This window comes from Callionymus lyra, chromosome 1 (genome assembly GCF_982586985.1).
Source record: "Callionymus lyra chromosome 1, fCalLyr1.hap1.1, whole genome shotgun sequence".
Taxonomy (NCBI): domain Eukaryota; kingdom Metazoa; phylum Chordata; class Actinopteri; order Syngnathiformes; family Callionymidae; genus Callionymus; species Callionymus lyra.
In genome coordinates, this window is record NC_141818.1 from 39482844 (window position 1) to 39508698 (window position 25855).

General features: G+C 38.6%; 1 protein-coding gene across 1 annotated transcript; it reads right to left on the reverse strand.

The window, feature by feature from the left end:
* Positions 1–655: 655 nt before the first annotated feature.
* tbck (TBC1 domain containing kinase) lies at positions 656–25550 on the reverse strand. The gene is made up of 26 exons (XM_087806999.1): positions 25463–25550; positions 24842–25034; positions 24398–24470; positions 23499–23613; positions 23364–23437; positions 23152–23293; positions 23013–23073; positions 22885–22946; positions 22653–22714; positions 22427–22575; positions 21935–22073; positions 21767–21866; positions 21603–21652; positions 21399–21528; positions 21219–21317; positions 21064–21126; positions 20871–20997; positions 20615–20665; positions 20351–20434; positions 18196–18281; positions 17275–17311; positions 15570–15731; positions 4355–4521; positions 4087–4250; positions 3156–3315; positions 656–861 (listed from the first exon to the last, which is right to left on the reverse strand). The coding sequence occupies exons 2-26, from the start codon at positions 25032–25034 to the stop codon at positions 751–753; spliced, it is 2661 nt and encodes an 886-aa protein (XP_087663125.1). The 5' UTR covers positions 25463–25550; the 3' UTR covers positions 656–750.
* Positions 25551–25855: the final 305 nt, after the last annotated feature.

A 25855-nucleotide genomic window follows, 5' to 3' on the forward strand; every position in this document is an offset into this window, starting at 1 on the left:
TTGGGCAACAATTTTTTGCGCTCACATGGTCCGTCTTATATCATACTTCAGTATTCCGACATTTTTTCCCATTTTCGGAGACATCGATTTTAGGTTTTTTTTCGGGCCTTCAAAAAACAACATTTTACACATTTGGGCAACCATTTTTTGCGCTCACATGGTGCGTCTGATATCATACTTCAGTATTCCGACATTTTTTCCCATTTTGGGAGACATCGATTTTAGATTTTTTTTCGGGCCTTCAAAAAACAACATTTTACACATTTGGGCAACAATTTTTTGCGCTCACATGGTCCGTCTTATATCATACTTCAGTATTCCGACATTTTTTCCCATTTTCGGAGACATCGATTTTAGGTTTTTTTTCGGGCCTTCAAAAAACAACATTTTACACATTTGGGCAACGATTTTTTGCGCTCACATGGTCCGTCTTATATCATACTTAAGTATTCTGACATTTTTTTCCATTTTGGGAGAGGTCGATTTTGGGCGTTTTTTGAGCCTTCAAAAAACAACATTTTACACATTTGGGCAACGATTTTTTGCGCTCACATGGTCCGTCTTATATCATACTTAAGTATTCCGACATTTTTTTCTTTTGAGAGAGGTCGAATTATACCTTTTTATTAGCCTTCAAAAAACAACAACCCAAAAAGATGATTCAATAATAGTATTTATTTGAATTTAAAGTAACAACATCATTTTGTTCGCTTGTTGCCTTCTGAGGTAAAAAACTTAAATAAGAAAACATTAGATCTGAGGCGACGGCACCGTCAGCAGACCGGTCGGCTTCAGCTTGTTGATCCCTCCGTCCAGGATACAAACCCGGGGAAAATTGACCTTGACAAGGTGAGCGGCGAACTGCGAAGACAAGGCGACAGTTGGATCTTTTTTTTAAGGGAGTCAGAAGAATTCATTTTTTTTTATTTCATGACACTATTTTTGACCCTTTAATTTAAATCTCAACAGGATGACAGACAGTTTGGTCGATAAACACTGTGAGCCTGTGTGACTGAGTTTGACATGAACATGATAGTTATAGGAATTCCATGGATTTGCTACTGAAAACGGGCGTTCACTCAAACCACAAAATTGAATCTACTACCGTATTTTCCAGACTATAAGTCGCTCCGGAGTACAAGTCGCACCAGACATAAAATGCATAATAAAGAAGGAAAAAACATAAATAAGTCGCATTTTTGGGGGAAATGTATTTGATAACATCCAACACCAAGAACAGACATGTCATCTTGAAAGGCAATTTAAAATAAAAATAGAATAGAGGCAACAACAGGCTGAATAATTGTACGGTTACGTTACATGACGCAACTGAGAAGGTACCTGGTATGTTAACATAACATATTAAGAGTTATTCAGAGAAAATTAAATTTGCTCACATGGTGCGTCTGATATCATACGTCAGTATTCCGACATTTCTTTCCATTTTGGGAGAGGTCAATTTTTGGCGTTTTTTCGAGCCTTCAAAAAACAACATTTTACACATTTGGGCAACAATTTTTTGCGCTCATATGGTGCGTCTGATATCATACTTCAGTATTCCGACATTTTTTTCCATTTTGGGAGAGGTCGATTTTGGGCGTTTTTTGAGCCTTCAAAAAACAACATTTTACACATTTGGGCAACAATTTTTTGCGCTCACATGGTGCGTCTGATATCATACTTAAGTATTCTGACATTTTTTTCCATTTTGGGAGACACAACTGAGAAAGTGCCTGGTATGTTAACATAACATATTAAGAGTTATTCAGATAACTATAGCATAAATAACTAACAAGTTTACCAAACCATCCGTGTAACTCCAAATAACTCAAATCCAATGAAATCTTCATCCTCGGTGTCACTTTTAAACAACTCCGCTAACTCCGGAGGTAGAAGATGCGGCGCTTCCTCTTCTACGTCGAAATTATCAACACAGGCCTAAGAGCGCCCTCTTGTGGTTTAGTGTGAAAATAACATGTGAAATGATAGACCGGTAATAATGTGTTAATAATTTCACACATAAGTCGCTCCAGAGTATAAATCGCACCCCCGGCCAAACTATGAAAAAAAACTGCGACTTATAGTCCAGAAAATACGGTAGTTCTCTTCTTCTCCTTCTTGTAGAGTTGAAGTGATCAGTAACAACTCATTTGGTTCATTATGATAAATCTTTTTAAAACGTATAATTCCGGCACATTTTTTTGTCTGAATTGCATAAAATAGCTGGTAAAAACAGCTTGTAAACATGATCATTTTGTCATAACCAACGTAACCATATTAATAAGTGTGAATAGTTTGATAAGCGTTGATGTAACTAAAAACACTAACTGTCTCTGATGTGCACTTGTTAACGTAAGTGCTCTTTAGTGAGTACACACTCTTAGTACATAAGGCCCCTAATGTTTTTATTTTCTAAACATTTAAGTGATAGTTCACCTAAAATTCACTAATTTTCCACTCACCCTCATGTCCTTTTTAGAGTTATAGGCAAAACTGTTTGTTCATTTTAATGTAGTGACTGAAGCTCTGTTGTCCAAAAACACACTTAAATAACTTAAATAAGGCTGTATTTCTCAAGTTTGTTTGTAGTGGAAGTTATCCGTCTCTGAGCTCCTGCTTAAAGTATTTCCTCATGCAAACACACTAGCAGTGTCCGATAAAAAACAAGATTAAAACATAGACTTGTTCAATTGTTTTCCGGAACAATTCCATTTGTCGAGGCTTCAATGAAAGATGGAAGTTGAAGGCGAGCAGTATGGAGGTTTTTGGATGTTTTTAAGTGTCTTTTTGGACGAAGATGACCACTAAGACAAGTTAGCACCGGTCGCTAAATTAGCATGAACATGCATGTTGTCCTGTAAAATTACTCTGAAAATAATCCCAACCCTTAGTCGACATGAGGGTTAGTAGGAAATTAGTGACATTTTTAATTTTTGGTGAACCATCACTTTAAATGCATACCTTGTCTTTTCGTCTTTTTGGACGAAGATGAAGACAACTGAGCTCCAGTCGCTACATTAAAACAAACATATTTGCCTATAACTCTAAAAAAAAAAGAACAGAGTTCCTTGAAAATAATCCCAACCCTTAGTGGAGATGAGGGCGAGTAGACAAATGAGTAAAGTTTGGGTGAACTATCACTTGTTTGGTCTCACCAATGTCGCACTCTTCACCGCATGGCTGATGACGATAACGACGCGTCCTCTGAAGGTGTGGAGAGTCCCTGACGCCGGACACTGCAGCAGCTCGCCGTCGCTGCTGAAGGCCGCGCTGAAGGGAACGTTGATGCTGCCGGAGATGTGACCTCGGCTGAAGCTGAGGCGAGTCTTGTTAAGGGAGACTTTGAAGGGTTATTGAAGCGATGGGAGTTCAGAAGAGTTGTCTTGAGGACATGTGTATCATGGAGCCTCTCACTAAGATATGCTAGATAGAAGAATTTTGTTTCAAGAAGGACGTCGCTGAAGTGTCAACAATTCTAAAAAAGGATTCCTTCAACACCGCAATTTGAGCTCCAAAGACAGGAATGCCATCATTGGAACTAAGATGAACAGTGAAACATGGCAACAGTCAATTTAAAACGTATCTCCTTTTTTAATTTTTTGTGGGCTTTTCTTCAGCGACAGTGAGTTTTAGAAGAAATCTTCTTTTTTTAATCACGTAACCAATTTTATCGGAAGACTATTAAGTCCGAAAGAATCTCCTGTGAGTAGAGATTTTCAAGGTTTGTTGTTTAAACGCTTCAATAACTATTTACTTCTTTCTCACCTTTTCTCATTAAATTGAGTTAAAACAAAAGACTAGAAGACAAAGAGCATCTAAGAAATTATTTTGAAGACCATCTTTATATTCAAGACTCTGGCTTCGGATCGGCTACTTAAGCCTGTTGAAAGACCAACTCGAATCCTGAAAGTGGATGAAAATGTCGGAAAATCTCATAAACAACTCAAATGTATCTCGTTTTAAACCTGTTGAAAGACCAACTGTCTTAAAAAAAACTCTTATGCGCGTCATGTCAAGTTAGCTGTGTTGGTAAAAAAAACATCTGATACAGTGAAACATTTGTGAGAAGGTCGACAATAAGGATACTCCTCGGAATTCCGGATGTCTACGGCCACTATTTTGGGTTTGCTGGACTTCGCCCTTTTGGCAGGACCGGTTAACGACAAATCACAGAGGTCGATGAGATCCTCCGCGGATATTCTCGGGGCCACTTCGGCTTTCAGCTCACACAGCGGCAGAGGCTCTCGAGTCTACGAGACAGGAAGTGAACAAATGATCAGACGCAGGAAACGCAAAGAGCAACTAAAACATGAGAATTATTATCTATTTAGAGTCAATATTTTTGGACACTAACCAGGTCGGTTTTGGAGACGTCTTGGTAGTCGGATATGTGGTAGGACTTCCCGAAACCGTTATCACTGGTGACCTTCGAAGGCTGAGCGTGTTGTCGGTAGGTGGCGCTTTTCGGAGTCCAGCAGAAGAGGTTGATGGATTCACGGACGCAGCGTTCGATGTCAATTTCTGCGGAGGGAAAGAAAAAGATCGGGAATTGCTGACAACATCAAGTTCCAGAGATTGAGTTCATGTTAAAAAAAAAGTGAAAATAAAGAGGAAACTTTTAAGTCTGCAATGAATTACCTGTCGGCCAAACAGACATTTCAGTATATTTCAAATTTGCCGTTTCAGAAGGGCGAACAATTTTCCCGGTGACGCCTGCTGCAAGCAATAACTCATCCTTCTAAGACGCGCGGGAATAATGAGCGTGAGATTGATGGGGGACGTTCAAAAGCTCTGGGCTCAGCTGGGCTTTCCATTCCAGCCAACATTCTAAGGAGGCAATCGTTCATCTGAGTCGGGCCAAATTACATTTGATCCATTATGTGTAGGGGGTTCCGTTGTCTTACCAGCCGGAAGCAGAGACCTGATGGTGGCGCTGCCGCGGGTTCTGAAAAAAAAATCCATTCGAAAACGATTTGCTCAGCTCTCTAAACACAGAGTATCGGATCCGTGCAAAGTATCTGGGGGACTACGTCAAAACAAATGAAGCCTTTAGTAAATAACCTCTTCTTACTGCAGTGGTGGATCAGATCAGTCCGCAGTTACAAAATGTAAAAAACAAGCTTTTTTGTTGACAACTGCGGTTCTACGACATTTTGTGACGAAATATTTTCGTCAACATGCCATTTTCATGTGAGGAATGAATGACACTGTGGTGTGCAGTACAGGAGCACCTCAGGGGACAGTACTGGCCCCTCTCCTCTTCACCATCTATACTTCAGACTTCTGCTACAACTCAGAGCTGAGTCTGGTCCAGAAGTTCTGCTGAGGACTCTGCCATTGTTGGATGCATCAGGGACAACAGCGAAGACGAGTACAGGAGTCTAATACGTGACTTTGTGGACTGGAGTGAGAGGAACCACTTGCAGCTGAACACCTCAAAGACCAAGGAGCTGGTCTTGGACTTCGGGAGGTCCAGGACAAAGCCACGTCCATGTCCATAAGAGGCGACGAGGTGGAGATAGTTGATAACTATAAGTAACTCATTGTGTGGTGAAGACATATTCTAAATTACTTCCCTATAGGTGTATCCATTGATGAGTTGAATGTATGTCCTTTGTGTAATCAACTGTTAAACATTGATAATGTCATCTCTTGTTCAGATCTTAAACATCCTGTGTTGTGTTTTACGACCGCTCCCTTCCTCACAGCAGGGGTTATGAAGTTTCAGGGCTCAGGGGCTCTGGCCAACTGTGTCTTAACTTTTATGGCCCTTGGTGACATGGCTTAAAGGTGACTGAGAAGATAACATACTGTATGTATTGGGGGAGGAAGGATAAAGCCACAGTAACAAATGTCGTGATTGTTTAGACAAGGATGTTCCCGACTTTTGAAGTATCAAGACACAGAATTTAGGGCCCTCGAACCTGGTTGGAGATAACAGGTGTGAAGGAGGTCAGGAGATTCTTTGTTTAGATTAGTGATCAGATCAAACAACATCTGTTGTTCATTATGGAGTCAGATTTGGGGAACTTAACTTATGATGGGAGTGTCTTGAGTGTCTTGAGGGCTTTAAAAGACGAGACGATCTAAAGATTAAGTGCCACTCTCTGGGAGGACCTGGGTGAGCCAGGATGTCTGACAGAGACTGGACCAAGCGCTGGAACTGTGGTATTTCTGAACAATTTGAATAATTTGCATTTCTTTGTTTAACTGTTGTATTTAAGGTCTTGTATGGCCTACTTTGGTAATCATACTTTGTTATTAATAAATTGACTGTTTTAATTCTAAAATGTCACTCTTCCTTGGATCAAACGAATGCGCAGAACTCATTAGACAGGAAAGAGATTTGAGTTCCTTTAAATTGGTGGACCCTCGACGTGATCCAGGGAGGAAAAGACGACTCCGGTTGAGGTGACGGGGCCTGGATTCCTGGACTCAAAAATTACAAGCTGCGCAGCATAAAACGGTAAGAAGACACCACTTTATTGATTAGAAGTCTTCTTTTGAGTCCAGATCCAGGTTTCGTGGCTGAGATCAAGATAAATTTAAATTTAAATAAGTATAGAGCAAAGTGTGTTTGATTGTTCGGAAATACCAGAGGTTGATTGTTAAATTTTGTTGTTGTTGTTAAATATGTGTAAGGAAAAAGGTCAGATGTGCTGCTTTTGATTTGAAATTTTGTAAAGTAAGAAAATGAGGGTCATCTTTGATTTAATGAATCAAGTTTTATGAACCTAAAGGGTGTCAACATAAATAACTTGTTCATTGAATTAATCGTGATCATAAGCTGTTAAAATTATAAAGTTAAAAAAATAAGGGTCGTTTTTGATTTAATGAAGCAAGTTGTACGAACCTCAGGGGGTCAACACAAACAACTTGTTCATTGAATAGGAAATGATCATAAGCTGTTAAAATTAAAAAGTTAAAAAATAAGGGTCATTGTTGATGCAATGAGACAAGTTGTATGAACCCAACTTGTTCATTGAATTAAACATGATCATAAAATGTTAAGATTAAATCAATAAGGGTTGTGACTACTTTCACGATCATAGAAAAGCAGACACATCTGGAAGAAAAAATAAATAAAAAATAGATAAATAATAAAATAAAAATAAAATAGAAATGAAACAAATATTTTAATAAAGGCTTAGGCTTAAGACGCCTAATATTGATTGGGAATCAATGCCTTTAAGGTTTGGAACCTGCGTTCTCCTCGGGCTGGGCCCGGAGTATTGAGTTGTATCAATAACTTGAAGAACCGAAAAAGGTTGGAGGCCTTGGGGTCTGATCCGCCCCTTAAGAACCCAAGGAGTTAGACTCCAAGTTCAAACTAGGTTGAGTCTTTATAAAAAAAAAAAAAGGTTAGGAACCTGCGTTCTCCTCTGGATGAGGCCGGAGTATTGAGTTGTATCAATAACGAGAAGAACCGAAAGGGTTGGAGGCCCTGGTAATTTACAACCAAAAGAACCCAGAGTGGGACTCTGTGTTTGAACTAGGTTTAATTAAAGACGTCATTTTTGTTAGTTTTGTTTTGCTTTGTATTGTGATAATAGCTTGATTTTGTGTTGTTAAGAAGTTAATTTTCTATGAAGTTGAAATTAATCTGTGGTTCGAAGTGGAATTTTGGGTGCAGCCTGCTGAGCTGAGGAAAAAACCTACAATCTTGTCCTTTTTTAGGTGAATCCCTGGACTAAAACGCAGAAAGGGCGTTGATAAAAACAAATTCTCTTGAACTAAAACGTATAACATCTTTAATGTTACGTTTTTCTTTTCTTTCCATATTCTCTTGAAAAAACGTAGCTTCTGTGAATGTTACGTTCTCCTTTTATATTTCCTTTGATATCAAACTTACAGCGTCTTTGAACGTTGCATTTTTTCTTCTTTTACTTTCCTAATTTACAGCCGCTGTGCTGAGAAACGTCTGTGGACGTTTTCATTTCTTGTAACAAAATGAGTGTGGAAATTGACCGGGAGAAAGAATGGTTTGACTGGGGAATGGTTCCACGGTGTGGTGAATCTGTTGGGATGCAACTTGAAAAAATATTCGAGCAAATGAGAAGTTCTGTCCCAACAGCCAAGGATGCAAAGGAAGTTGAAAAAGAGGGTAAAAAGAATGTGAAAGAATGGCAGAGTACGGGATTATTTTTAGCAAATAATCACAGATATGTTGTGTTGAAAGGATGTGCAGAGAAATGTTTGAAAGGAGAGTGTCTCTGAGAGGAGAAATGAGGGGGAAATTCCCCACAACCCCCGAAATACAGAAACACAGGAGAAACCTGGAACTACATGCAGGATCACGGCAAACATCCACGTCACTCGACCATCTGATCGACGGGAGGAAAGCAGACAACTTTCTAAAGCCAGTGACTTGACATGGAACTATTGACGACCCAAGAGACTTCTGACTCGGTAATATGAACACAAAAATACACTTATTATGAATGGTTTGGAAAACTAGGCCTTAAAATATTGTTATTGAAAATAAAAATTCCTATTAAAAATACCAAATTGATAAGAACTGAATACAATAAATTACTCGAAAGAAAATAATTAAGGTTATAGCGCTAAAAAATCCTATACCAATAAAAAGTAACAATAGGTAAAAAGATAAAAGCTTTTAAATAAATTAAAATAAAACATATAAAAGGAAATACTTAATATTTCCTTTGTTCCTCAACATCAGTGAAAAGACAAGAAACTAACTGTTAAAGATAAAAATGAATTTGAACATATTAAAGTAAAACCAGTTCCATTATTGAACAGGCTCATTGTTGGACAGAGTTCTGTCATGGAGTAACACATGTCTTAACAGGGGGGATGGTAAGGTCAAAAGGACACTGTGTAGCAACAGGCATCCCTCCATACTAAAAATACAACCCACACTGTATCATGAGGTTAAATCTAGTTGGTTTTATGGTTGTTCTGTGAATTTATGTTGCTTGACTCTATTTGGTTGGACTATGGAAGTATTTGTCTTGGCTGATAAGAGTAATGGTTACTTGTTTAAATTGTGAGCTAAAGTTAGTCCTTGTTGTAAAGTTTCGACTCTGACTGAGATTGTTCTTTGTGGCTTGTTTGTTTACTCTGAGACTGTGTCAGCTGTTTTAACATCTAGGATTGTTTAAATTAGGTATATTTTTTAGGGTTTCAAGATCATTTTATAATTCAAAGCAAGTTCTGCTCCACTGAGTGTTTTCTTGTCCATGACATGAAATTAGACTGAACCTCTAGAGGGAGGAGCTCTATCTGTGGGATTGTTCACTACTTGGGGTTAGACTCTGAGATCTGTTCCTGCCCTACTAACACACTCCTTCCACTCTGTGACTTTTAACACAATTTTGAGACATAGTGTCCATCTAATTACACTTTTTCAAAAAAGCTTTCTTTTATGGAGATGAAATTTTCTGTCAAACAATCAAAGTACTATGGGTCACAGTGAAACATCAGAAAATGACCATTACTTTGACAAACAATTTTCTGGGGTCGGACAGTCATCACAACAAATGTTTGGTTTAAGAAAAAGGCAAAGTGGCTTCTCTCCCCTCTACTGTTATCACTCTCGCCCTATGAAGCAGCCTGATTCAGGAGAGTATGGAAGGCTGGTTCGCTTATGACGGGTAAGATCCTGACTAAAACCATGGGACAACCTAAGACAGGCACAGTCACGATTACTTGACCTAAGTCCCGTGAGAAGATTTCTCACTGATGGGACCATGCAGGTGATGCTGGTGAGCTGAGGTGGAAGAGAAAGTTTGTCAGAACCCTGTCTGATGATACGACGAAGCCACTCATGGGTCATGTTTTGCGAAACAGGCCAAACCTAATACATTGACTGATCCCATGAGGATGTTTGTAGCTGAAGAAAATCCTCCTTTTCTTGCATGATATTGTTTTCTTGACATTTTCTTGTCCGTTAATTGAAAGCATTGAAAGCTCTGATTTAAAATAGAAAAGGGAGACCTAAGATTTTGAGATTTTTATTTTTGATTGGGAAGTATAATTCTCTAGTAGAAGAGATTCTGAACAGTCATAACTGTGAGACGGTGTAATGTAGGGAGTTAGGAAGTTTAAGTGAAAGGAAATGGTTTAAAAAACGGGAAGTAAACTATCCTTTTATCTGCTACTTTTGGAAAGAAAACAGGGATAAAAGGAGAGGAAGAAGATTTATGGTTGAAAATGTAGTATCATTGAATTGGGATAATTTTTAGGAAAAGTATTGCTACATTATATTCTGATTGTAAATGATTTGATACGCTGACTGGTTTGGAGTGACAAGCTTGACAACAGAACAATCTCAGATCTACTTTGAAGATGAAAGAGGAAACTTGTTAATTTGTGTTATGGAATGTTGAGACTTTACCAACCAGAAGTGAATGAATAATCGAGGTGATAAAGAAGTTAATGAAGAAGTTGATTCTTAATTCAGTCTGTTGAGGTCTGTAAGTAAAAATAATTTTTAACTTAGATTTGAAAAGTAATGACGAGGCTTGATACATTGTCATTAGCGCTGATGGCAGTGAGATCATGTCCTATGAAGGATTTTATAGAAGTGATAATTGATAATACAATTAAAATGATTGATTTTCAGATTCTTTAGGGAACAGTTTGGTGTGTGTCATAAAGAAAAATATAAATACTTCAAATAACTATAAGGGGTTAGAATATTTTTGGGAACTTTTGATAATTGTTGATTTGAGGATTACTTTAAAATGGTTAAATTCTAAACTTAAACTGGAAATCACTTATTATGAATTTGATTTGTGTAAAGTTTAATAAAAAAAAAAAAAACGTTATGAGTCGATCAACTGGATAAATGAATTGAAGAAAGAACATTGAAAAGAAATAACCGCTTTATATTTGAATCATCAGTTTGATCAGATGATACTGAACTTATGCATTTGACTGACTTACAGACATGACATGACGTAGACCGAACACTGTGCATCTGCAGTGCAACAGATTTTGTGTCCGTGTGTTTGTGTCTGTGTGTCCATGTGTCTATTTGTCTGTGTGTCTATGTGAGTGCCAGGATGAATCAAGTGCAAGAAGATGAGATCATGTGTGTTTGCACTGAGAGAAAGAAGCAATGAACACTAACATATTAACGGCATGTGATATGTGCATGTGCATGATTCAATTGATCATTGTTTTGATATTTGTCTAACGAAGTGAACAAGATTTATCCTAAAAGGTTCTAGGAATGCTGCACCTCAAGTGAGGTGGAGAAGAGTCCTCGTAAATCTCTTCTTTCCCCAATCCTGTGTGTGTGAGAGTGAGAGACCCCCTTTACCCCCAAACGTTTATTTTGCAGGATCAGGTCGGAACCTGAAGACTCCATTTCACATATCAATGATGTTTAGTAACAGTGTTTGTTTCTAATGATGACTTAAATTCTCCAGGAGCAGAAGCAACACACCTGTCAGTAGTTTGGTGGTCTAGAGACACCAGGACCTTGTTGAGTGTGTTGTGTCTCATGATATTGTGATAATGTGTAACTGTCTTGTCCTTTGTGATGAACATTGTGCGCTTGCGAATTAACCTTCAATTTTATAGAGAAATGATTTGCAGCACTGATAGGTTTAAGTGTGGGACCTCCATGACTAAGGTAAGACCAGGAATTCATAACAAGAAAAGATTTTTCGAAATTTAGGAAGGTGGTGATAGCTGCCGCGAGACGATGCCTGGTTGAGTTTGGAGACTGTGCTGGGTGGGACCATGACTAAGAGCTCACCGCCGACATGGCTTTGAGGGTCTGAGAAAGGAGACCTAGTCCAGACGAACGGCGAGTCTAGCGGAGAGGTCAAAGGTGCCACGCTGGAGACAGGACCAGCCGAAGGAGGGTGTAACGTGAGACCAGACCAGACACGTGAGGGTTCTACACGGGAAGCTGAACCAGCTACATCCAAGTCCGGACCGGATTGGAGTTCCAGGTGGACAGAAGATGCGTGCTGTCCCCAACAAGTGGTAGAACGTTACCACCAACTGCGGCCCTACAATCTGTGGCCCCTACTTCCTGTGGTCCCTGCATCCTCACTCCTTGAAGTCTCACTGCTTTTCACCAGCAGTGATCCACCCCTGCACCTGATGAAGTCTCGCTGCCAGCGATGACCTTTTCCACCACATCACTACCGCTTGATGGCAATTTTCCTGCTTTTGCCTATTTCCTTAAACCATTTTGAAATATGGCTTTCCACAACAACCAGCGGAAACACCCTACAAGGCCTACATGAGTGCATTGTCCTGAGTCTTGAGCCCACATGGACTGGGGCGCTCAGGGAATTTCCATTTCTTTCTATCAAAGAGGTGCTGAATGGAATCCTGCGCCTCCACCAAGCGATCATGTCCCTCATTGAGTTTGTTTTGCTCATGAAATCATCTCAATTCACTTGATGAACTAAAAAGTTTGGAAGCCCACAAACGACATTGGTAGCTCGCTTGAAAACTCTTTAAATGATATCCCTTGTAATGCTGCCTTTCTGACACAAACTTGGGAATTAACTATTGAGGTTTTCTTGTTTTAAGATTCACACTGGAAATGATAAAATCTTGGTTGGTTTTGAACAAATAGATAGATAATGTTATTGAGATTTCACTGTAGCAATTGGTATTGTTCAGTGAAAGGAGGGTGTATGATTCATATCAAATTCACAGGTTAAATAGTTTTTGAATGCTTCCAAAAGTAAGAAACAGACACATAGGGTGTCCGTAAAAATTGAAAGATTGTATGAGATGATGTTTTTGGGAGTAATCTGTGAGCATGAATTTAGTTAGAAGCCACAGTATATAAAAATAATAATAATTTGGAAAAAAGAAATGAGAAAAATCTAATTGTATAATCTACAAAGTCTGGGATTTGTAAAACAATAATTGTCTTTGCATATTATACTTCTCACTTATAAGGCCGTTTATGAAATTGTGTTGAGGTTTGGGGAAATACATGTAGAAATACATAGACCCTATGATTAAAAACTCCAGAATGAGTTATTAGAATAATTCGCAATATTTCCCATTAGAAAAACGACTAATACATAACTTAGAAAGTCTGGCATTTTAAAAATTAGTTGACATTTTACATTTAAAAACATTAGAAGCATTATTTTGAGTTAAGAATTGAGAACTAATGTTAAATATAGTTGGTTTCATTTATGTAAGCGAAATAATGAAAGAGGCTTTGTGACATAGTTTTGTAGAAACTGGTCAGTTTAAAAATAAGATACATTTAAAAAATATAAATGAAAAGCTAATAACATTGAAATGTAAAATACCTAAGGATTACAAGGTGAAATGAATGAAATGTGAAATGATTGTTTTTATTTTTTTGTTTAGAAAATTGATATTTTGGGTTTATTTCATGGATTACATAGGATAGGAAAATAAGTTTGGGCTTCAGCCTGCTCCTTTTTCGATTACAGAGTTTGTTTAAGGGTTTGTGGTGAGAAAATGGTGTGTAGAAGTTATGGAAATAACTGCAAACTGATTGATCATTTACCATGTACCAGATTTTGAGACAAAAGGTTTGTTTTGAACTTCAACATTTTAAGGTTGACCTCTGGTTTCAGAGGTCAAAGGAGGGATTGAAGACATATTCTAAATTACTTCCCTATAGGTGTATCCATTGATGAGTTGAATGTATGTCCTTTGTGTAATCAACTGTTAAACATTGATAATGTCATCTCTTGTTCAGATCTTAAACATCCTGTGTTGTGTTTTACGACCGCTCCCTTCCTCACAGCAGGGGTTATGAAGTTTCAGGGCTCAGGGGCTCTGGCCAACTGTGTCTTAACTTTTATGGCCCTTGGTGACATGGCTTAAAGGTGACTGAGAAGATAACATACTGTATGTATTGGGGGAGGAAGGATAAAGCCACAGTAACAAATGTCGTGATTGTTTAGACAAGGATGTTCCCGACTTTTGAAGTATCAAGACACAGAATTTAGGGCCCTCGAACCTGGTTGGAGATAACAGGTGTGAAGGAGGTCAGGAGATTCTTTGTTTAGATTAGTGATCAGATCAAACAACATCTGTTGTTCATTATGGAGTCAGATTTGGGGAACTTAACTTATGATGGGAGTGTCTTGAGTGTCTTGAGGGCTTTAAAAGACGAGACGATCTAAAGATTAAGTGCCACTCTCTGGGAGGACCTGGGTGAGCCAGGATGTCTGACAGAGACTGGACCAAGCGCTGGAACTGTGGTATTTCTGAACAATTTGAATAATTTGCATTTCTTTGTTTAACTGTTGTATTTAAGGTCTTGTATGGCCTACTTTGGTAATCATACTTTGTTATTAATAAATTGACTGTTTTAATTCTAAAATGTCACTCTTCCTTGGATCAAACGAATGCGCAGAACTCATTAGACAGGAAAGAGATTTGAGTTCCTTTAGTGGCTGGACAGTAAACTGGTCCTGCAACACAGACCATGTGTATAAGAAAGTTCAGAGTAGACTGTACTTTCTGAGGAGGCTTCGATCATTTAACATCTGCAGGAAACTACTCTGCATGTTCTACCAGTCTGTGGTGGCCAGTGTCTTGTTCTATGCTGGGGTGTGTTGGGGTGGGAATGTGTCCAAGAGGAGTGTCAACAGGTTGGACAGATTGCTCAGAAAGGCTGGCTCTGTGGTTGGCATGAAGCTGGACTCACTGGTGACAGTTGTTGAGAGGAGATCATTGAACAAACTACTGTCCATCATGGATGATGACAGTCATCCTCTGAACACTGTCATCAGTGAGCAGAGAAGCAGAATGAGAGCATGAATGCTCCTTCCCAGGTGCAAAACAAATAGACTCAAGGACTCATTCATTCCTCGGGCTATTAGAGTTCGGGGGCAGGAGTGGAGTAAAAGTATCATGATGTTCTGTTCTATGTTAATCTGTTTCCTTTGTCTTAATTTTCTTTGATCTATGTTCTTTATCTTTATCTTTAGACTTAGAATTTATCATCTTCTTCTTTCTCTTTCTTTGTCTTTGTTCTTGTTCTTATTTTATTTTGATTATTTTTTATGAAAAATTGCTGTATTTGCTGAGTATAATTTGGAAAAAAAAACTATTTCCTGAAGGAGACCTCCTGACGGATCAAAAGTTCTACCTAACCTAACCTAACCTAAGATGGCTGTGATCACGGAATGCCTTCAAAACCCAGGTTCAGTTATGGACTAGTGACATTACAATTGTTGAGATCTTTTGCAGTCCTTGCTGGTTAAATGTTGACCTCCATCTCTTTAATCCACCTGCTCTTAATATGCATGGAATTCTGTTCCAAAAGCACCAAACACTTTCATTTAGTTCAGGTATTGATTCCTATTCTAGTGGCACAGGTAAGTAAGTAAGTAAGTCATTTTTATTTATATAGCGCTTTTCCAGACCAGGGTCACAAAGCGCTTAAACAATCAAAACAATATTCAATAAAGTATATACTTCAAGATAAAACTGTAAACAGCAGACAGCGGCTACTATGAGAGATAAGACATGACTTCTCAAGTAACAATTACAGAAGGTGAGAAATTAGATTCCATCCCGAATATATTGATCCACGCAACTGTCCTTCCACCGTCCGACCGGCTCTTCCTTACCTGGCAGATCTGAGAACAGGAGGATGCACTCGTTGAAGCCGTTGGCCAGGAGACGATCCCTGAGCTGCTGCAGAATGGCCACGCCGATGCAAAAGGGAAAGGAGGAGTTCCCCAGTAGAAGCGTGTCCCACAGGTGGAAGATCTTGTGAAGGGGAAACACGTCTACGAGACATGAAGAGAACAACGAGCTGCTCATGAAGTGATGTAACCAAGTGTATTATTGCTGCCAGGTGGGATGATAATGGCAGACAGGGAAACATCTGAAGGCTCTCACTGAAGTTAATATTAGCATGTACACCAGTGAGCACGTAGGCACTTGAATTAAAAGCCTGCACCTGCCTTCATCATCTACGAGGTTTGTCGAGTTCGGCAGTGTGTGGGAAGTTGAAAAAGGCGAGAGAAACTCCCTTAAGAGGAGCTGCAGCACATTAGCAAACAGTGCAGGAGGCCAGTGTGCGTCTGCCCGCCTAAGATGACCTGCCAACCTTGGCTCATATTGGATTGTGGACATTAGCAGTCGGAGGTGCATACACACACACACACACACACCGAGCCGGGGAGGACCTGGCGGTTCAGGGGAAGAGCGGCGTCTGAAAAAAGGTCACCTCGCACTCGTAACCCCCCTACCCCTGAGGGAAAGTCGAAATGACGATGAAAAAATCAGCTCCTTTAAATCTGAGACCATGGTCCCGAGTGTCTGAATCCATGACCGAAAGATCGTGGACACAATTATATAAATATTATCTCAGTGACTTAACAAAACAGTGTCTTTGTAAAAACCAGGACAATCATAAACAATATGATTTACGAAAAAAGTACTTTACTGGGTTATCTCAGGGTCAAGGTGACCCGAAGGCCTGAAAACAAATGTAATACTGTTTGCAATTGTTTTTATGTGTTTTAACCCTTGTCGTTTCTGGGTGAAGATGTACAACCTCCACCACTGCATGTATATTTATGGAAGCCAGAAAGGTCGTTCGGGTCAACTTGACCCTGAGATAACACGGGTTAATTAACATGTTTGATTCCAATTTTATGTTGGACTTTCAAAACATGTAAATATTGTCCAAATCCTTCATAAAGAAAGACTTAAAAACTAGTGATGGTCTGATGAAGCTTCATGAAGCAGTGCCATGTTGTTTAGAGGTCAGTAGGTGGCGCCATCAGTTTAAAAAATGATGTGTCATTAGAACAGAACTAAAAAGGAAAAAAAGTGCAGAGACCGCCATCTAGTGGACTCTGAAAATAATGACACTGCTTCATGAAGCTTCATCAGACCATAACTACAAAAAATGTTACTAATACATACAAATATACATTAAATAACAGTTTAAATTACTTTTTCCAGACAGCCAAGAAGCCGGTTTTGCCAAAAATGGGAAAAAATGTGGCTCTTAATCCAGGGGTTCATTTAGATCTATAGGGCCACATTTTTTGGGGGTCACAGCTGTGTGGGGTCAATGAGCAAAACGAGGCATAGACAAGATGCTTAATACTTTGGGAAATCTTACATAAAAAGATAAAATAAATGAGTTGTGATGTTAAAAAAGTGTAACCATGCCATGGTGTTATAAAAATAAGTCTAAAATATTTTATTCTAAAAAGTTTAGAATGTTTTTTATGTCTGGTAAATAAAAAAATAGTTTTTCAGGTTAAAATATCATGCTTAAATAATAATAATAAAAAAAAAACGAGAGCTACTTACGTGTAAACATAGTCAGGAACCATGGAATGGCATAGAGCTGTGGAGGGAGAAAGAAACGAGACAATGGATCATTTTGTTAATTGCACCTATAGTTAAATACTAGGTTTAGATGATTGCAGCTCTGGTGTAGATGTGAAAAGCAAGAATTTATTTATTCCATATGCCATTTAATAATGTCTGAGTCTGGATCCCTTTTATCTTAATGCATGTCCTGCTGTCTCTCTCAGAAATAAATGACATGCAAAATTGTTTAGTCTCAGAGGAAGATAAGCATCAGAAATGGATGAGTTGGGATCAGTAGAAAGTTAAATCTTTTTGTTTTCACCTGCCCATAACTGACCACCTGTTCCAAAGCAAATTCAATGCTGACTGGTCTTGTTTTAAGTCCGGAGGGAAACACAGGCGTGGACGTAAACAGTCTGCAAAATGACGTTAAAATTAACAAACTTTTTTGTCTATGACTCTTAAAAGGAACAAATTACTCTGAAAATTCCCAACCCCTAGTTGATATGAGAGTAAGTAGAAAATGACAGCGAGAATTCTGAGCCGCTCTAGTAGGAGAACTCACATTTCCCTGATCCTTGAAACTCTTCACTGGCTGCCAGTTTCTTTCAGGATCAATTTTAATATTCTGGTTCTTACTTTCAGATCTATTCATGGTCAGACCTTCCATCAGTGATCTGATCCAGCCTTACACCTCAGCTCGGGCTCTTAAGACCTATTTATTTGTTCAGGCTTTTTCTTAATTTTCTTGTTGCTGCTGTGTTTGTCTCTATGTTGTCTTGACCTTTTAAATCATGTATTTTAACTGTGTATTTTTTGATTGTTTACACACTTTGTGACCCTGGTCTGAGAAAAGTGTTTTACTGAATAATTACTCACTTCCTATTTAACAATTATTATATTTGGTCTGACACTCACATCTGGAATAAATCCGATCTCATTCAGGTGGTTGCTGAGCTCCGGGTCATGGAATGCGATCATCTGGGAGAAGACCGTCAGGTATTCTGAAACAGGTAAAGAACATATTGGCCACAAACGCATCATACAAATAAATCACTAAAATAGATTAACTTCCTAACTGTGCGGAAACACTGTGTATTGTTTTAAAGCTTTTATAAAAAGATTGCGGTAGGTTTGAGATCTCTTCGATCCCTTAGCAGAAAGTAGTATAATTAAAGTTCATTTTATCAAGTATACGTCAGTATAACTATTAGTATAGTAAGTGATTTGTACTTGCAGTGTACTAAAAATACACTCATTTGAAACATCTTCTGACTAAATTTAAGCTCTGAGAAGTATACTTTCAATGTATACTCATCTCTATACTACCAGTATATACACTATAGAATATAAACTATAGTTCAGTTCCCAGTAATATACTTTAGTACACTATTGTCTTTACATTAAGAAATGTACTAAGTATATACTTTCAGTATGTATTTTGGTAAATACAGTTGCCCAAGAAATAAAGTAGAACATTATACATTTCATAGTGTATACTTGAGTATAGGCTAAGCTAACTTCGCCAGTAGTCTCGCAGATAAGACTATGTTTTCCTCTCTGTGGCACAGGTTCGAGTCCTAGTCAGAGTACTTCACTACTGCAACGAGTCGACACAGTTTTCTAATCCTGGGAGTCTTGTATAATGATTTAACTGTGTGTGATGTTTGGCAAAATCGTGTCAAATTAGGTCTGAAGTGAAGGTCAAAAAGATTACAATAGGACAAAATATAACTCATAGGAATTTGATTTAAGAAATGATGTTCAGACAATTTACCATGTTTTCCTTGACAATAACCAACAAGCAGTACGTTCTAACATCAATAGCCATTACATAATATATACAAAAAAAGATTGTAGGTATTCCATGTTTTCTTTTTAGTTACTTCAAGGGTCCCCAAACTTTTTTTCACCTCGGACCAGTTTAATTTGGCCATTAAATTCACGTGCAAACCTTCATATAAAAAGAGTTCTCTACTAGATTACAGGTTTTTGAGTAAACTTAACTGAAACTAGCGTCTTAAGGTGTCAAGCGTCACAAGCTAATGTTACTTCAGAGAAAATACCATTTTTATTCAAAATAAAATACCTTTAAGACAGAAATATTAATAATCTACAGAAGAGAAAATAAATAATTGATTGATGAAGTTTCTGGAAGAATGCATGGCTGCTATAATCATTGTTAAAATGACTTTATATTACATTTTATAATATTATTTGAGTGAAAGATCTTCAGATCAAAACTATCTATTATTTATTCAAACCCTAAAATCTCTTAATATCCTTGTACATTATGCAAACTGCAGCATTCTATTAACACATTTCGAGGGAAATGGGTTCTCACATCCAAAACTATGTAACCCTGAGGCTCCTCCGATGACAATGAAGAATCGTTTCAACCTTAAAAAACTAATTCTATATTGTGGTGTACTGTGCATTAAAATAACATTAACGAATCTCCACCAATATTATGGGATGAATAGGATCTATTTTTAAGATAACACTTCATCATGTCAGAGAAGTCTAGATTCAGATAACAGTTTACTGGGTATTATTTTAGCTGCGGAATAAATGATGTACTAAAAAGGAAATGCACTTCTCAGGGAAAACAACGAATGGATAATAACAACATTCAGCTCAGAGTTTAAAGGTGCACACTCATAATAGAATCACTCCATTAAACACATCTCAACAGTCTCCGCTGGTGTAATGATCAGACCCAGCAGTGGATTCTATTAAACACTGAAATAGGTTCTGTCGTCGGTACGATCGAAAGTAATCATCAATAACACAAGGAAGCTCTTAAAAGCAGGGTCGTTATACCTAACCCTCCTTCATTTTCTGCGTTTCTCTGCATCGGGTCAAACCCGGACCACGCGTACAGGAGACCATATGTATTTATGGCAGCCAGGGATGTCGTTCACCTACATAAGTGTCAAACCCACGGATGCGAGCATTTCATATTCAGCCGGAAATTTAGTTGAAGTTGCAGAAGACCAATGTTTTCACATGACCCAGAAAATAAACACATCAATCACTGAAATGCGTGTTGCTGTTGTTGTGTTGCACTGACCTTGAATGACATGAGAGTTGTCCTTGAGGAAAAAGTTGTACAGATATTTTGGGATGAAGGCGGACATGCATGAATACGCCAGAGCTGTGAACGGTAAAAGCAGCTGAGTGAGAGATTCATAGTAAATAAAAAAAATGGAAACAATTCAGAAGCAGAAAACTAGTATTGCCTGTGTAAGCACAACACAAGATTCATTAAATAATATACACTATTAAATATATTTGAAAATGGAACAGTGTATTAAAAAATGTTTATTTCTCTTACCTTCATTGTTGAAGTTTAAGTAAAGAAACGGGGCACAAAGTGAATCCAAACCTGGAAGAAAAAGAAATGTTTTCAATGCATGTGTCAAAAACGCCATCTACTGGCGATAAAGCAAAGGTACATAAAACCAAACGTGGTAAATCCATTTTGAAACTGGGCTATCCATCTATATGTCTATCAAAACATAGACATTAAACAAGGGGGACACAGAGAAGAATCTCACAGGCCTCATAAAAGCAAGATGGCGTTTACGAACCCTGCCAGTACACTAACTCGGGATGCGAGACAACCCAGGCTTTTAAAACCCGTCGGAACTTGATGTGTCCTTGAGGAGAGGACAGCAGCTCATCGTACTGGTGACAGCGAGGGATGTCCACTTCGATCTGCAAACAGACGCCTTTAGCTTGGAGCAACAAAGCTATAAATGGATAATGTTCAAGAAGAATCACCTGTCGGTCGGTTGGTATCGGAGTATCCTTGTCAATACTGTCGTATTTGGCCTGAATGTCACCCTAGGAAAGATTAAAAAACTCCTTCAACTTTTTTTTTTTTTTAAGAAACACAGTCTTGATCTGATGCCAGACATGACTTTGTTATATTGCACCTCAATTCCGAGTAATCCGGCCCAGACAAGTCCTCTGACAAGAGGAGGGATGTCCACTCTTGCCTCTTTCCAGATCAGGTTCTTCTTATACGGATAAGCCTTCATGTAAAGTAATTAAAAAACAAGGTTAAAAACAAGTTTCAAGATGTATTAAAGATAAGGACGAGTGTCGAGGTTAACCTTGAGCAGCCGATCAAAAAGAATGATGCGATTCAGCTGGTACTCGGTGTCTCTCTCCCGAATGATGAGCGGCAGCTTGACCGTGGACGACAGCTCATTGCTGCTGTTTGAATGAGGCAGAGTTGACTGTCTGGAAGAAAGGATTCGGAGGTTCACAACAAGCATATAAAAAACACATAAATATCCACCACAGAGAACTCTTACTCGTCCTCTAGCAGCGGGTAATAGGCTTCTCCGGCCACATCTTTCAGTCTCTGAAAAAGACGACGTTTTGCTCGATAAAAACAATAAAATCCGAAAGTTTATCCGCTTCTAGATCCAAACGTGAAAAACACCTCGTTTAACCTGAACAAATGAAAGTGTCTTACATTTTTAAGCTGGCACAAAGACAGCGGAACTGTCGTGTCATCCAGCAGAAAGCTACGATCCCGTCCTTGACCAAACGACTCACCGTCCTCCAGGACAAAACTGTCGATTCATAAAAGAAAAAAACATCAAATGGACCAAAGGGTCACGGTCATCAATCGGTCAATTACTTTGGCAGCGTGCAGATTGGTGGTTTGGACTGTATGATCTCTTTATTCGTCAGTTCTTTCTCCAGATCTCCCCCTGCCAGACACCAGAGGTAGTACACCTCGTCAATGGCTCGCTCCGACAGGTAGTCTCCATCATCATCTGCAGATAAAATGGATGAAAATGGAAAGTTATTCTTCAGACATTTATCCCAGCTTATCCCATGTGAGGTCACGGTGGCAGCAGGTGAAGCTAAGAGGTCCACACTTTCTTCTTTACAAACCATTCTAGTTCTTCTGGGGCAACACTGAAGTTTTTCAAATACCTGCTGGAGTTTCTCTAACTTTTCCAAGGTGTGCCCTAAGGTCTCCTAGTTGTTTTTTCATTCAGCAGGAAATCAGTGGTTGGTTGTGACTTTGAAACTATTGCAATGGAACATGAGACCACCCTCATGTTTCCATCTTTGACAGAAGGTTTGAGTTGTTATGCTATGCGAGTTCGTTATCGAGGCACACCTTTGAAAAGGTCAGTGATGTCGTCTGGAAGCTCCAGATGTGCACAGCGAAGCGAGGACGAGAACAGGCTGACGGGCTTCTGAAAGGTCGGATAGTTGCACGAGAGCCCCTCGAACACAGGGTCCCTCAGCAGCGCGCCTGGAGTCGGCCTGTCGAAAAATTACGTCGATAAATCCACAATTTAAATTCAGGAAAAATAAACTTTTAAGTATGTATTAATATTTACCTCTTTGATGGAAGAAACGACAGGCATTTTCTCAACAACTCAAGAACACCAGCAGGAAGCGCCTGCAAAATAACATCACGTACATTTAAAAATGTAGAGGTTGATTTATGTGAGGCTGAAAATAGAGTTGAAGTTGGATAATTAAAACCTAATTAATTACAGACATCTGATAGCATTCTGAGAATATGTTGTTTATCATCCGTTTAATACTGGTTCTTTCAGGGTTACAGACCTTAACAGCATCCAGGCAGCCGTGTTCCTCAGCCAGGACAGTCACGATGTCGTCGATGCAACCTTAAAAAAACAGTCGTTATTAGTTTTAAAAGTCAATTTTCTTCATCAAACTGCATTTTAACGTACCTAACGTGAGGATAAATTTAAGCTTTTCACTTATATCAATGTTATGCAGCAGCAATCGACCCTGAAAAAGATTCATATGAAGATGATAAATATAAAAAAAAGTTTAAGGTGTATAAAGGAAATCGAGAAATGTTCCTACAGCACACAATTCCAAGAGCAGGATTCCGAGTGACCAGACGTCAGTTTTGGGTCCTGACGGAAGTGGGGCTTCGTTGTGGAAGTTGCCATTGGGGTGAAATGTGCCCTGTGCGATCACCTCTGGAGCAAGGTATGATGGGTAACTAGGACAGAGCAGAAACACATGCCTTAGCTTCTTTACAGATTATGGATATAATGTTTTCGATCGTATACCCAATGGGAAAGTCAACATCGGCGCCGTGGTCGGTCATGTGATAGAGGCCAAACTTCGCCAGCTTGATATTATCCTGTTAAGGAAGCGTGGATTACAAAAAACAAAATAAAACCAGTTTTTGCCTGGAAGGTTACCTTGCAGTCCAGTAGAACGTTGTGTGAATTCAAGGCTCTGTGGACCATACCATGCTTGTTCATGAAGTCCAAACCTTCAAGGACTTCGTAGGCAATCTGCAGCAACCTCTCTGGGCTAAAACAGAAAAAAAGCCACTATTTATAGTATAGTAAAGTAAAGTAAAGGAAAGTAAAGGAAAGTAAAGGTTATTTGTAAAGATCTTTCTAGACCAGGGTCACAAAGCACTTTAACAATCAAAAACAATACACAGTTAAAATATATACTTTAAAAGATCAAGACACAAATGACGAACACAGGTGTTCCACAAAATCCGGGGAAAAAGTCTTAAGATGTTTCTTGAAGGAGTCAGTAGATCATCAAACACAGAGGGAGAGAAAGATCGTTCTAAAGCTTAGGAGCAACAGTCTGGAAGGATTTCTCTCCTCTGGTCCGGAAGCGTATTCAGGAACCATCAGTAGATTCTGATCCACAGACCTCAGAGCCTGAGCTGGGGTGTAAGGCTGGATCAGATCATTGATGTAAGGAGGAGTCTAACCATGAATAGATCTGAAAGTAAGAACCCGTATCTTAAATTTAGTCTGGAAAGAAACTGGCAGCTAATGCAGAGTTTTAAGGATTGGGGAAATGTGAGTTCTTCTACTAGAGCGGGTCAGAAATCTTGCTACAGAGTTTTGTATCAACTGCAGGCGAGACACTGTCTTCTTGTTTATACACCAAAATAAACTGTTATAAGAGTCTAAACGAGAACACACAAACGCATGGATTACAAGCTCCAGATCGTGTTGTGACATCATTTTACTAAGTTTAGAGTAAGAAAGTAGTAGTTTCTTATAAAGCAAAAAATGTGCCTATCCATTGTTCTAGCACTGCTAGTTGAACATATCAATCAAAATCTTACCTCACTTTTTCTCCTTGTTTAATGTAGTCGTTTAAACTTTTTCCAAAGTGTTCCGCGACAACAATGAGGCGTTCTGTAATGGAATTGAATAATTGAGAAATAAATGAGCAACACATTGTGATTAAATCATTTTAGAAAAGCATCTATCGTTGTTAAGTTGACTGTGACAGACGCTTTAATCAACAACGAACTGACATGAACAAAAAGAAAAATATAGCCATAAACCAGACTAAATTAATAAATTGGAACACAATTTTAAAAAGTAAACAAAACGGCAAGAGTAAATAGCTTAGGCAAAGTATAAACACAAGTGTAAATGTGAATCTGTGAACAATAATAACAACCAAAATACTATTCTTTCATTCTCAAATGTGTACTAGCCAGGAGAAGAAGGAGTCGTGAGTAAAAGTACCACAAATATAGAGATATATTCCATGTTTTTACCATGTTTTCCTCTGTTGATGTTGACATACTGACACAGTCTTGGGTGAGAAATGGTCTGAAGAATTTGGAAACGGCCCAAGATTTTGATAGAGTTGGGCGTGAGAGGTAGACCATTGCTGCCACAGACGTCATGAGGAAGAGCCGATGCGAAGAAGGTGAAGGCTCCCAGCTGGGCATCTCTCAGGGGCCTCATCTGAGAAAACAGAGAGCTGTCAGAACACTGTATTGACAGGAGGTTTCTACTCAACATTGTGAATGGATTCAATAGAGATTGAACGACAAATAAAAAAGGGGAACTTGCAAAAGAAGGAAGCGAATATCAAGTTACTATGAATTTCTATTATAACCTTTTTTATCACGAAAACTCAACGCAAGACATACAACATAAATATTTTAAGCTTATATAGAAAAATACATTTTGTTTCCTCACAGTTAAACATCTCTTATGCGAGTAGCTTATTGCACCAATGGTAATAATAGAAAAAAATAATAATAAAGGATTCACAAATGAATGAGTTCAAAAAGATGCTCGACCACAACAATCGTTTCCCAAGCAACGAATCGACTCAAGATGACAGCTAGTGCAAAAATGCATGACGATATAAAAACAACGTGTTGTACCTCGAGGACGAGATGATGTCAATGTATTATCTCAGCTCTCGGTTCAAAATAGTGGAAGAACTTGCTTCACCTCAGAACTAGCTGTGTGTTGAAAACAGAGAAGTCACATGACACATGACGTCATTTAATGTAAACTATTAACTAAAAAGCAATGATTGGTATCGTTCCAAGAATTATACAGATGAGCTATAAACAAGTTTCCGAGTTTTTACAATTTATTTAAAGCCATGTATTTATTTATTTTTTGGCACTTTAACTATTGTATACAGGCAATAGCCGTGGACTCCTTCAACTACTTGTTCGACAACTGATCTACAAATCAAATGCTGAGTACACCCTCCAACCAGCTCTACACTATCAGGGAAATCCTTATGCTATAGTTGTTTGCGTTCT

What these genes read in the sequence shown, in the direction of transcription:
- tbck (XM_087806999.1), bottom strand. Translation starts at nt 25,034, where the DNA reads ATGAGGCCCCTGAGAGATGCCCAGCTGGGAGCCTTCACCTTCTTCGCA. An exon ending in CCAATCTGCACGCTGCCAAA is followed by an intron (nt 21,867 to 21,934) that starts GTAATTGACCGA and finishes ATGAATCGACAG; the next exon opens with TTTTGTCCTGGAGGACGGTG. An exon ending in CGGTGAAGAGTGCGACATTG is followed by an intron (nt 862 to 3,155) that starts GTGAGACCAAAC and finishes TTGTCTTCGCAG; the next exon opens with TTCGCCGCTCACCTTGTCAA.